Source organism: Lepidochelys kempii, chromosome 1, assembly GCF_965140285.1.
Source record: "Lepidochelys kempii isolate rLepKem1 chromosome 1, rLepKem1.hap1, whole genome shotgun sequence".
Lineage (NCBI taxonomy): Eukaryota > Metazoa > Chordata > Testudines > Cheloniidae > Lepidochelys > Lepidochelys kempii.
This window is the reverse complement of record NC_136380.1, coordinates 101911245-101924854: the sequence shown is the minus strand read 5'-3', so window position 1 is coordinate 101924854 and position 13610 is coordinate 101911245. Positions and strand designations below refer to the sequence as shown.

The window sequence follows — 13610 nt, the reverse complement described above, 5'->3', positions numbered from 1 at the left end:
CTATGAATGTCACAGTGGGAACTTCTGGTGTTGAACACTTTTCAAAATGTGTTCCTTACTTAGGTGAGTAAATAGGTCCTGAGCTCTTTTGAAAATTGGGCCTTTGCAATTGTGAATACTGAACACTTGAAAATCTGGCCCTGAACTCTTGAGATTCAGGCCGTTCTGACTCCAGCCGGCTGTTACTAAAACATGAATGAGGAGATATTTCCAGAGACAGATATCAAGGCCGGTGAGGTAATATCTTTGACTGGACCAATTTCTGTTGGTGAGAGAGAAGCATTTGACCACACAGAGCTGTTCTTCAGGTCTGGGAGAGGAACTCCCAGTGTCAAAGCAAAATGTAAGGCAGAAGAGATTGTTCTTCTTTGAGATGTGTTGCTCATGACCATTCCAATATAAGCGTGCCTGTGTTGCGTGCACCATTGCTGGAAGACTTTTTTCCCCTAGTGGTATCCATTGGGTTGTCTCTGGTGCCCCCTGGAGTGGTGCCTCCATAGCACGGTGTATCGGCACCTGCCAGCCCGTTCCCTCCTCAGTTCCTTCTTTCTGTCCGTGGCAGTCACTGGAACGCTCCTATCGCTTGCTCAACAAGTGATTCTTTTAGTGGTCTTCTTTCTGTAAATAGATTGTAGATAATTGTAAATAGATCGTTAGCATAAGAAGGTTTCAGAGTAACAGCCGTGTTAGTCTGTATTCGCAAAAAGAAAAGGAGTACTTGTGGCACCTTAGAGACTAACCAATTTATTTGAGCATGAGCTTTCGTGAGCTACAGCTCACTTCATCGGATGCATACCGTGGAAACTGCAGCAGACTTTATATACACACAGAGAATATGAAACAATACCTCCTCCCACCCCACTGTCCTGCTGGTAATAGCTTATCTAAAGTGATCATCAGGTTGGGCCATTTCCAGCACAAATCCAGGTTTTCTCACCCTCCACCCCCCCACACAAATTCACTCTCCTGCTGGTGATAGCCCATCCAAAGTGACAACTCTTTACAGAATGTGCATGATAATCAAGTTGGGCCATTTCCTGCACAAATCCAGGTTCTCTCACCCCCTCACCCCCCTCCCAAAAACCACACACACAAACTCACTATCCTGCTGGTAATAGCTCATCCAAAGTGACCATTCTCTCTACAATGTGCATGATAATCAAGGTGGGCCATTTCCAGCACAAATCCAGGTTTTCTCACACACCCCCACCCCATACACACACAAACTCACTCTCCTGCTGGTAATAGCTCATCCAAACTGACCACTCTCCAAGTTTAAATCCAAGTTAAACCAGAACATCTGGGGGTGGGGGGTAGGAAAAAACAAGAGGAAATAGGCTACCTTGCATAATGACTTAGCCACTCCCAGTCTCTATTTAAGCCTAAATTAATAGTATCCAATTTGCAAATGAATTCCAATTCAGCAGTTTCTCGCTGGAGTCTGGACTTGAAGTTTTTTTGTTTTAAAACAACCTGCACAAGTGCATTGCCCAAGTTCTGGATGAGACCTTTGAAGAGATCACTGAGGCCAATTACCGCGATGTGAGAGAGCACATCAACGCGCTAGTCCACATCTAGGCATGCATGCAGCCCTAACCCTCCTCGCCCCAAGAGCCCGCACCGAATAACTTCCTTCCCAAAATAAAAGCCACTTACCGGGAACCTCCTCTGGTGTTTGTCCTTCCCCAAACACCGGCCACCGCAACTGGCTACCTTCCTCCTGGCTTGAGAGCAGCTCCTGGCTGCATGCATCTAGGGATGCCAGGGTGTCTTCCTCTTCCTCAGCACCCTCACTCCCGCTTTGCTCCTCCTCCTGCCTTGTTGGACTGGGCTCTGAATTGTCCACGGTGGTACTCGGAATAGAGGTGGGGTCACCCCCAAGTATCTCGTCCAGCTCTTTGTAGAAACGGTCGGTCGTGGGGGCAGCACCGGAGCAGCTGTTTGCCTCGCGGGCTTTGTGGTGGGCATTCCGCAGCTCCTTCACTTTAATCCTGCACTGCAGTGCGTCCCTGTCATGGCCCCTTTCCATCATGTCCCTTGACATCTGCCCATAGGTATTGTAATTCCTATGGCTGGAGCGCAGCTGGGACTGGACAGCTTCCTCCCCCAAACACTGATGAGGTCAAGCACCTCGGCATTGCTCCATACTGGGGATCGCCTGGTGCGTGGAGGCATAGTCACCTGGAAAGATTCGCTGAGAGCACTCCATGCCTGGCTGAGCAAACAGCAAACCTGGCTGAGGGCAGGGGAGTAGAGTTCAAAGTGATGACCAGAGTGGCTAGAACAGGCATTGTGGGACACTTCTGGAGGCCGATGAGAGCGCATTAACAGACCAGGGCGTCCATACTGGCGCTGTGGCGCTCCAGCGGAGGTGCATCAAACATTACTCGCCGAGATGGAGTACCAGGAGCGCTCTAGCCGCGGAGTCAGAGCACTCTACGTGCCTTGCCAGTGTGGACACGTCGTGAGTTAGAGGTCACTGGGCTGCTCTAATGCGCTCTAACTCGCAAGTGTAGCCATGCCCTAATACTTTAGGACCAACACAGCTACAACTACACTGTATACGAAGACAGAAGTGAGAGGCGCCTAACTGCCATTGACGTTTCATTTGAAATTTCCCTCAAAAATTTTGAACAAAATATTTCAAACCAAACATTCCCAACATTTTGGTTTGAAATTTTTGTGGGGGAAAACCAGTTTAATGCTGTGTTTTTGAGTTACAATAATTTTGAGTTGCTGTACAGGGGAAATAAAGTGTGACAATAACTTGTTTAAAATTGAGAACTTTTTTTCCTGCACTAATGCTGAACACAAAAACTGCTGAAAGGATTTTGTTCAAACTTACTACAAATATAATAATAAATATTATTAATACTATTTAGAATGCATGTGTTCTGGTAGCACTGAGGAGCTCTAGTCATAGACCAGGACTCCATAGTGCTAGACTGTACAAACACAATGAATTCTTATTTGGACAGAGACCAAACAGCTGGGGTAAATTTCCACAGGCCCATTAACTGGATCTGTCCCCATGTGCGACTATGTTGCCCTGAAGATGAATTTTTCACAGAGATATGAGAATATGAAAGCAAGACATTGTAACTGATCCTGTTTAGCAGCCTTAGCTATAGTGGTCAAGTCTGGGCCAATAAATATGGGTTATTGAAAAAATATTTATTGTATATATATCCATATATTTTGTAAAATATCTCATCTATGTATAATTTTAACATAAAATGTATAAAAATATATAACTGGTTCAGGTACACTAAATTTATGTTGTCTGTGTGTTAATCATGTATTTATTAAATCAAATGAATATCGTATGGTACTTCAGTCATATACAGTATACAACATATATTGCTATGAATAGAGCCCATCATATTTTTTAAAATGTTACCAAAAAGGTACCAATTTCATAATGTTTCAAACATATTTTAAATGCAAAAACATTGGGCCTGATCCTCAGCCAGGGATGACACATACTCTTGGGGGGGGGGTAGAAGCACAATTTAAAGATTCTGGTGGGGCAGAGCCCAACGTATCACCTCTGGCCCCTTTCCCACTCCCCATGCGCTCCCACACCCATTTCAGCTTGCCCCCACTTCCCTCACAGCTCCTTCTCCACTTACTTCTCCCATCACCTCCCTGCTGCTGGTGCAGTGTGGACCGGAGCAGGTTGCAGACACCTAATGTCAAGCCATGGTAACTATGGCTACAGGTGAGGAAAGGACGGGACTCAGCAGGCTTCCCCATGCCTCCTCTGGTGGAACTGTGCTGCCAGTCCGGTTGCTCTTCCCTGTTCTTGTTGCCTCCTACCAGGGCTCAGTGGGAGCACTAGGTGCTGGGGTCTTTTCCTGGCACGTGCCCCTCAGCTACGCTCAGCCCAACTCCTACCCTGACAGAAATCTGGGGCGGGGGCGGAGGAAGAGAATGAAGAAAAGATTAACTGAATTAGAGCCTCATAGGAAAGAGCAGGTGAGCAAGTCTGATCACACACCCCCGTTTTAACATCCTACTCTCCCTTGGCTTTTGTGTCTCCATCCTCTCCTCTTTCTCCTCCTCCTCCTCCTCTTACCATTGATGCAGCATCTCATTTGCTAGACCCTTGCCTCTTCCACTTCCCATGTTTTTGGCTCACGTCTATTCCCTTTCCCTAGGTGAACTCATCCAGACATCTGGCTTTTACTAATATCTTTACATCAGTTAGTCACAAATCTACCTCTCCCTTCCTGATCTGTAGCCTATTGTCCAATCTCTCACCTGGGCATGTCTCTTTAACATCTTCTTGAGCATTTCTTATGTCAAACTTAAAATGGCCCCAATTTCCTAGTCTTTCTTCACAAGTTCTCCTTTCTTTATCCCATTCTTTGTCATCACAGGCAGCAACACTTCCCTCAGGCTCCTGCCTTGACATCATCTTCAGCTCCAGTCTCTGAAGACCCACACACATCCATCGTGCTATCCTAAACATGCAACTTTTTTACTCTCTCCACATTTCCAAAACTTACAAGCCTTCGTTTCCTGCATTGGCTACTGTGATCTCATCCTTTCCGCCAACTGTTTTCCAAGCAACGTCACAACTTCTCAGTGAGGACTATACCTTCGTTAAATTTCAACTTTAAACTTCAGGGGCGAAATGCTGGCCCTGTTGAAGTCAATGGAAGTTTTGCTATTGACTTGAAAGGAGCCAGGATTTCACCCCACCTGCTTTTATTACAGTCCTGGTAAAAAACAAACAAAAACAAAAAAACAAATAAGCCAACATTTTTACAAGTGGAAAACAGTTCTTCCTTCAGACTTCCTACTTTAAAAGAAGTCTGAAAGGAATTTCCTCAAATGCTCCAAACAAATTCAAGGTAAGACCCTGAGCCTACATTGTGATACATGTGGGTGGACCCCTGTGCCCCAACAGACTCCCACTGACTTCAGAACCTAAAAGGAGAATGTCGTGAGCTTATGGGATCTGTTTCACAGGGTGTACTTATAGTGGACGCTAGCTGTGCCTGTCTTATAGAAGATGCCAACCTGACTTGCCCCTAAGAACTGCATACTATCCTCACTCAGAATTCAAACCAACTATTGCTGCCAATGGCAGTTGTGCTTGTGGATTGAGAGGGTTAGGTCTGTTACTTAAATACAAAAACTTGCCTTTTAAAATCTGGTGGTGAAGTGTTGTCCTCAGGCTCTGACAGTTATTTTAAGTCAGAAGAAAACTACATGCCATTAATGCTACATGCCATTACAAGATCGTGTGAATGCTGAGTGGAGCAACTGAATTAGTACTATACACACACACACACACACACAGATCAATGAGTTGCCCCCACTTATGACACATTTTAATTTGGCCCTGTAACTTTAAGGGTCTCATCTGATGTCTAAAAGATTGTTTTTTGCTTTGCAATGAAATCATCCAGTGTCCTTTGAATGGGTCTTTCTTTATGAATCCAGTGTTTTCATACAGTAGTTTGTTATTCTGCCTATAAATATCAGTTGTTCTCAGCCCCTACAGTCCTATCCTAAGCCATACTATTGTAACCCTTAAGAAATTTTGTAAAACTGGCTCTACTGTACAGTGTCACTGCGAGTGCTCTGGGTGTCTGGCAGCATGCTGTGTATACCGTGAGCTTGCCGGCAAGCACTGTTGGAGTTCCAGGTCATATGAGTTGGAGGAAATCTTGTTATGGGTTGAGTGAAAATCCCATTGAGATTGATTGATAAGTGTGAACTCACCCTTCACTTAACGTAATTGTAAGCATAACCCCCCACCTGAAACAAAAGCTGTATATGAACCTGTCCAGAAGCTTTTTGCTGAGTATAGTTTAGGTTTGGTTGTGTGTGTGCATATATGAAGGGAGATCACACAAAAACTGAGAACCAATGAGTACAGAGAGAGAGAGGAGAGAGAAGGCCAAGCAGGAGCCTGTAAGCATAACCTGATCTTGAAAAATGCTGGAGAGAGCTCTTTTCGGTCTGGTGATAGCTAAAGAGTCTTGAGGGCTGTAAGCTAAGAAACTGCTCCTTTTGTTCTTGGTTCCTTCTGTGGTCAGAGACTGGGGACTTTGTACATTCCTTGTAAATAAACAAGATTGCAACAAATAAAATACCAGACCCCATGAATTTCTACATCCAGCTTGAACATCCCCAGTATTCCAAACTTTGACAAGCCAATCTAGTTGAAAAGGGGCACCACAGGCACTAAACTCTATGGGGTATAGTCCATTAATGGTCCCATTAGCACTCTCTGATTCTGAGTAAGTAGTCACTTGTATTAGTAGGACAGCCAGAAACAAAAATGCACAAATATCTAGGCACAAAAAGTTTGCTACAATAAAAGATCAAACCAACAGTTCCCAACCCAGCCCCAAATGGCAGTCCAGAACAGGGGTGTAAAAATAACAAGAGGCCTATACCATTTCCGTGGCACCATCTTGCTCCTGTGCACATGCAATTGACCCCATACCTCCTGCTTGCTGGGCATTGTGCTGTGCACCATCCCCCTGCTATGGCTACAGCTTCCCTATACCCATCCAGCTCTCAGGCTGATGCTACCTGGCCTTTCCTTTGCAGCCAGCTTCTGCTCTAGTGCCCATAGGCCTACTGCTCCTGCCTTCATGCAGCCTCTGGCTCTTTTAATGACTCTCTTTACTGGCTGGATGTGCTGAAGATTTTGATTTTGAGATCGATTTTGTTATTTTAATAAATCCATCCCCAAGGAGGGGTGTGGAGATTTGATTTAAGGGGCCCAGAGCTGAAGTAGAGGGAAACTGAGGCAGGAGTGCTTTAGTAAAAAGTGTAGATGTAGAATGATTTTGGGGCACCTGTTTTTTAAGCAAGTTAAATCCAGCCACACAACATTTTTAAAAGAAGGTAGGGAAGGCTAGCAGGCTTTGTTATACATAGTGAGGTTTTACCTGAAATTCAGTACTAGCTACTTTTAGAAACAAATTTGGGGACAAATTGAATCAACCTGTTTGTGTTAACACAATGTGCAATAACATTTACATGTCAGCAACTGATGAGTTGTTAGTTCGTGAAAATAGGTTTACAAGCATAAATTCCACAGTGTGTGGGGAAAAAATGATAGTGTAACAACTGCACGCTCAAGTGATTGTGCGTGCAAGGATATGTGAAAGTTTGGCTCTTGGATTCTATTGGAACAATTAATATAGGAATGGTCTGTGAGTGATTTAATATATATATCAGTATATTTGGCTATTTAATTTGAATTTTATTGGCAGCAATACATTTATTGATAAACTGCAGCCACAATTCCATCTTTTGGTACTGAAGGAATTTATCATGGAAACTACTAAGCATCTTCAGCTCTCACTGAAAACAGGAATTCAGGACCATGGTCTTTTAAAGTACATTTGTCTTTATTCTCTTAACTTTCGCTCAAACATGTTGAAGCTTGTAGGGGAAGTAGTTTGGGTCCAATTTGTAACTTCAGTATTGTAAAAGTTGTGGGGAAAGGCCCTATGCATTCTAAAACCAGCTTCAGAATCTACTGCTTCATCAATCTGAAAGTGTCTAGGAATAAAAACAGTCTAATTCTTCTGGAAATCAAAGGCCTAGGCTGTCACAATCCTTATTCAGCTTGTGGCTCCTGTTGTGGAGAGAAGTGCAAGGAACTGGCCAAGAAGAGAGGGGAATAAGCTATGCGTCACCCTTACTCATGGAAGAGAGCAAGGTTACAAACTAGCCCCAAAGAACTATGGAATATCTGCTCTGTCACTGCTAGGCATGTTGTAGTAACTAGTATCATTTGAGCTATGTGGACATATATTGATAATGCTGGCACCTAAACAAGGAAACAGTTACAGCCATATTAAAATCATAAAGAATGTTCACAAAGGGAAAAATGGCTAGAAATAAATATAGCTAAGTGTTTTAAAAGCATATTAGAAACAATGGAAATAGGAAACAATGAAATTTATAAAAGTTGATGAGGAAATAATTGAAAAAAAATGACATTGCATATAAACCAGTTCAAGTTAAATGATATATTTGATAAGATAAACAGTGATTTACAATTAGTTTATGAAGCTTTGCACAACATACTATTGTGATTGAGTACAAGTTATAAAAACATAATAAATTGTTGTGTATACATTATTTCAATTATAGAGTTTTACTTCTTTAATAGAAAATACTGCTTGTGTGTTTGTGTTTCCCCCCCCCCTACAGAAAATGATGAGGTCATCAATATTTCATATGTTCATACTGAGCATGGTGGCAGTGGATGTCATTGTCGCTGCTAGTAATTACTACAAAGGAGAGTCTTTCAAGAGACAGCATGATGAATTTTACCTAGCTGAGGTGAGTTTACTGGGCTTGCTATCCAGATAGTTTGTCTACTGTTTTCATTTTGAAAACTATGTGAATGTCAAGCAGCTTGTCATTTCTTTATTCCCTTAAGCATTCTGAGATTTTTTTTGCAAATTGTTCAAGTTCCTCCATCTGACAATGGCTGACAGCCCTTTTAAAAACAAAAACACAAAAACACAGCCTTCTGAAAGGTAATTTCCTCAAACAAAATGTCAGTGGTAATGAACTGAGACTTGAGTACAACCTCTTCAGGCAATGCCTGGCTGATAAGTTGCTTTTTTACCAACAGGCGTGCAGACAGAAGAATTTAGCTTGTTTTTATTTCAAACCAAATAAACATACTTTGTAAAATACAGGCCTTATTCTGGAAAGCATCCCTCTTCAGGAAAGCTCTTAAGCACATAATTAACTGTAATCTTGTTCTTAAGTATAGCCTGAACAGTACTCAAAATAGCCTGAATTTGGTGACATTGTGGGCATGATGCAGAAAAAATTATTCAATAGCAATTTTGGAGAAGGTGGAGGCTGTGCTTTTGGAATGATGAAAGGGTGAAAAGGAGCTGTTTTGTAGGCGGCTGGATAATTCTTTTAATGCTGCTGGCATTCTGTTGCAGAATCATAAGACTGGAGGGGACCTCGAGAAGTCATCTAGTCCAGTCACATGCACTCATGGCAGGACTAAGTATTATCTAGACCATCCCTGACAGGCATTTGGCCAATCTGGTCTTAAAAATTGCCAGTGATGGAGATTCCTCAACCTCCCTAGGCAATATATTCCAGTGCTTAACCACCCTGACAGGAAGTTTCTCAATGTCCAGCCTAAACCATCCTTGCTGCAATTTAAGCCAATTGCTTCTCATCCTATCCTCAGATGTTAAGAACAACAATTTCTCTCCCTCTTCCTTGTAACAACCTTTTATGTACTTGAAAACAGTTATGCCCCCTCAGTCTTCTCTCCAGACTAAATAAACCCCATTTTTTCATTCTTCCCTCATAGGTAGTGTTTACTAGATCTTTAATCATTTTTTGTTGCTCTTCTCTAGGCTCTCTCCAGTTTCTCCACATCTTTCCTGAAATGTGGCGCCTTACTAAAGTCAAAATATCTACCACTTCCCCCCATCCAGAGGGCTTGTCAAAGAAACCTAAGCAAAGGAATTTGATTTGATATGATTTGTTCTTGACAAATCCATGCTGACTGTTACTTATCACCTTATTATCTTCTAGGTATTTTCAAATCGCTTGATTTGCTCTATTATCTTTCCAGGTTCTGAAGTTAAGCTGGTCTGTGATTCCCTGGTTTGTCCTTATTTCCCTTTTTATAAATGGGCATTATGTTTTCCCCTTTTCCAGTCCTCTGGAATCTCTCCGATCTTTCATGACTTTTCAAAGAGCTGACTGAAGAGCTAAGATGTATTTCACCCTGGTGACTTGAACACATCTAACTTGTCCAAGTAATTTTAACTTGTTCTTTCCCTATTTTAGCCTTTGATCCTAACTCGTTTTCACTGGCATTCACTATGTTAGATGTCCAATCGCTACTAACCTTTTTGGTGAAAACCTGAAACAAAAAAGGTCATTTAGCACCTCTGCCACTTCCAGATTTTCTGCTATTGTTTTTCCCCTCCCTCATTGAGTAATGGGCCTACCCTGTCCTTGGTCTCTCTTGCTTCTAATGTATTTGTATAAAGTTTTCTTGTTACCCTTTATGTCTCAAGCTAGTTTAATCTTGTTTTGTGCCTTGGCCTTTCTAATTTTGTCCCTACGTACTTGTCGTATTTGCTTATATTCATCCTTTGTAATTTGACTTAGTTTCCACTTTCTGTAGGACTCTTTTTGAGTTTCAGATCATTGAAGATCATCTAGTTAAGCCAGGGTGGTCTCTTACCATACTTCCTATCTTTCCTACACGGTGGGATAGTTTGCTCTTGTGCCCTTATTGTCTCTTTGAAGAGCTACCAACTTCGAAAACAGACTCCAACAAGAGACTGCTGAATTGGAATTAATTTGCAAATTGGATACAATTAACTTAGGCTTGAATAGAGACTGGGAATGGTTGATTCATTATAAAAAGTAACCTATTTCCCCTTGTTTATTCCTCCCCCCCCCCCCACTGTTCCTCAGACGTTCTTGTTAAACCCTGAATTTGTGCTGGAAATGGCCTACCTTAATTATCATACACATTGTAAGGAGAGTGATCACTTTAGATAAGCTATTACCAGCAGGAGAGTGGGGTGGGGGGAGAGAAAACCTTTTGTAGTGATAAACACCCATTTTTTCATGGTCTGTGTGTATAAAAACATCTTCTGTATTTTCCACAGTATGCACCCGATGGAGCTGTAGCTCACGAAAGCCTATGCTCAAATAAATTGGTTAGTCTGTAAGGTGCCACAAGTACTCCTTTTCTTTTTGCGAATACAGACTAACACGGCTGTTACTCTGAAACAACTCTTAAATGGTTTTCCCCTTAGACTTGCTTCCCATGGGATCTTACCTACCAACTCTTACTTTTGAGGTGCCTTGTCACTCATTGGAATCCACAGCCCTGAGTTAGTTGCTTAGGGTCTATGTAGAGAGTTAGACTCCTAAGAATGGGATCCATAAAGAGCTAGCATGCTATGTGGGGAGCCACTCAGCACCTAAGCTAGCCAATAGGAAATGCTGAGGAGAGGGGAGTGGCGTAAACCCATGATGTAGGAGACTGGGTTCAATTTCCTCCTCTGCTTCATGTGGAGCAGAGATCTGAACTTGTGTTTCCTAACCCTTAGTGGAGTGCCCTAGCCACTGGGTATAGAATAATGTATTGGTCCAGATTTAGTCATTCATTCTCACTCTAGCCCAATGCATTAATTTTTTATTTATACACATTGGACCATTTTCAACAGGACACATGCACAGCAGATTGTACCATAGCCTAGGGAGCATGGCTGAGTGGTGGGAGGTCCAAGTTCAAATCCCTGCTCTACATCAGGCCAAGGAGGGAACTGAACCCAGGTCTTTTACATCCTGGGTCAGTATCCTAATCACTGTGCTAAAGGTTATAAGTGAAGCTACCTCCTCCAGCCATCTGATATGGGTTTAGGTATTCTCTAAGAACTCCAGCCAGACTAGAATCCACAGAGAATGCCCAGTTTTAGGATCCTGCTGAGGCTTAGGTTGAATAGGTGCCTAGACTGAGGCAGCTGTGTGCATGCTCACTGGCAGAAACATACACAGCTAGGGAGCTTTTAACAGTGGAAACTCAGACTCCTAGGCATTTTAGTTACCTCCAAGGTTAGGCAGCAGCTCAGCAGGGTTTTGAGGATCTCAGTGATGCGCACTTTAGGTGCCTGAAGTGACAATTAGATGTTCATGTCCATTTTTGGCACTAGCCCTAAGTGCCTAAAATAAGACACCTACATTTGAAACTTGAGTGCATAATTAAATAGTTTATGGGTAACTTTATTTCATTAATTGGTTTCCATTATCAATGCTTGCTATATTAGATCCACAATTAATATCTGATATTTTTAAATTCTGTGAGCTATAAGCTTCCCTCAGTTGTGAGACAAAGATGGGAGCAAAGAAAAATAAAATGAGGTACCAAAGTCCTGAAAGAGTTGACAGTGGAGAGGAGCCAAGGCAGCATTGTTCACCCTCATCCCTGAGCATGTGGTACCCCACAACCTCAGAGCCAAATGTGTAGCCAGTGCTTCAGGGCTCTGGGAATAGCGGTATCAGTGTAGGTAGGGCTTGCACTGTAGAGTAGTCAGTCTGCAATTATTGGTCCCAGTTTAGGAAGGCACTTAACATTGTAGACTCGGACTTTAAGGCCAGAAGGGACCATCATGATCAATTAGTCTGACTTTCTGCACATCACAAGCCTCAGAACTTTTCACTACACTGCTTTCAATTCCCTGGGCCAATCCCCCATAGCCCCAGCCTTCACCAAAGCTTCATCCTTACCTCAAGGCTCATCTAAGTTCAGGCCAGCCAGGAGCTCTTCATCACTCAGTAGTGCTGCTGTTCCCTTTGGCCAGCCAGGAGCACTAGCTGTACTCCTCTGGCTCCAACAAAGAACTGACGATCTCTGAAGCGCCTTTTATATGGCCTCCGGGGCCCTGATTGGCTGCTTGGAGGACTCCTCTAGTACTCCTTTCATGGAATGAATGTGGCAGGACACTTAGGCCTCCAGCAAGGGCCTTCTGAGCCTAGTCTACCCTGTCACAGTCCTCTCCTCCCCAACAGGATTGGGGTGGTAGCTCTATACAGGATAATTCTTCTTACCTCATATTTTGCCCCACTCTAGCAGGGTCTTCTCCCTCCCAAATCTCACTGTCCGAGAGCTACTAGTAATTGTCTCTGTGCCCTGATCTACCAGGGTCCTTCTCTCTCAGGTCTCTTCTCCTAGAGAGTTTGTATTAGTCTTTTTCCCCCTTTCAATCAGGACTCTCCCTCTATCCAGAGAGCCTCTAGCCAGTCTCTGCCCTGGCCTCTCAGGGTCTACTTTCCCAGGTCTTTCTTACCTGGAGAGTGTGTCCACAGTCCCTTTCTTCACTTTCATCTTCTGGACTTCAGGGTCTCTAGACGCTCAGCATCTAACTGAGAGTCAGAACCATATACCACATGGAGCAAGCGCTGTTGTTCATTCTCAGTGAATTGGAGATCTTCAGTCAGCTGTTCATTCTTGAACTTGAGATCTTTCTGATGCCTCCAGTCATTTTGCTAGGTCATCCTCTCTTAGGAAAGAGCTCACAAAAGCCTGCCTGCACGACTTCCTTCCCTAGCCAAGGGTCCTGTTCTCTACCCCAGCCCTTCTCTTTCACCTCCCTCTGCTGGGTTGATTCTGTCTGGGCCTCTGTTCTTAGCACACTGGGTATTTAATACTGAGTTCCCACAGTCTGCTGCTTCCCTTAGAACCCTGCTGGGCCCAGGTCTATATGGTATTCCTGATGTGCCCTCTGAGCCTTCTCCCTCTGGGCCTGGGTCAATGCTTCCTGCAAATCCAAGCATTGTTCCCTCTGCCTCTTTGCTTCCACCTGTACCCGGGTCAACTTCTGCTCTACCCAGACCAGCTGGTTAATAACTTTCCCTCAGGAGACATTGGCCTGGTCCGACTCTTGTTGGCACTTTCTCAGTGGATTCCTCATGTCTTGGGCATTCTGGTCTCAACTCTGGGATCTTTTCTGGGGTCTCCTTACTCTGGCTCCCAGCCTCTCTGCTTTCCTTCCCAGCCAGGCTAGAACCCTCTCAGTCCTGGGTCACTGTCCTGGTCTTTCCTGCATGAGGGCAGAGTAACC

At 43.5% G+C, this 13610-nt stretch overlaps 1 protein-coding gene across 11 annotated transcripts in view; it reads left to right on the top strand.

Annotated features, from left to right (window-relative positions):
- NALCN (sodium leak channel, non-selective) overlaps positions 1-13610 on the top strand; it is a 345527-nt gene that overhangs the window by 189379 nt on the left and 142538 nt on the right. For all 11 annotated transcript variants that reach the window (XM_078853491.1, XM_078853490.1, XM_078853489.1 and 8 more), the window contains one exon: positions 8194-8325. In XM_078853491.1, coding sequence (XP_078709617.1) covers positions 8194-8325 — 132 coding nt within the window. The remainder of the gene's footprint in view (positions 1-8193; positions 8326-13610) is intronic.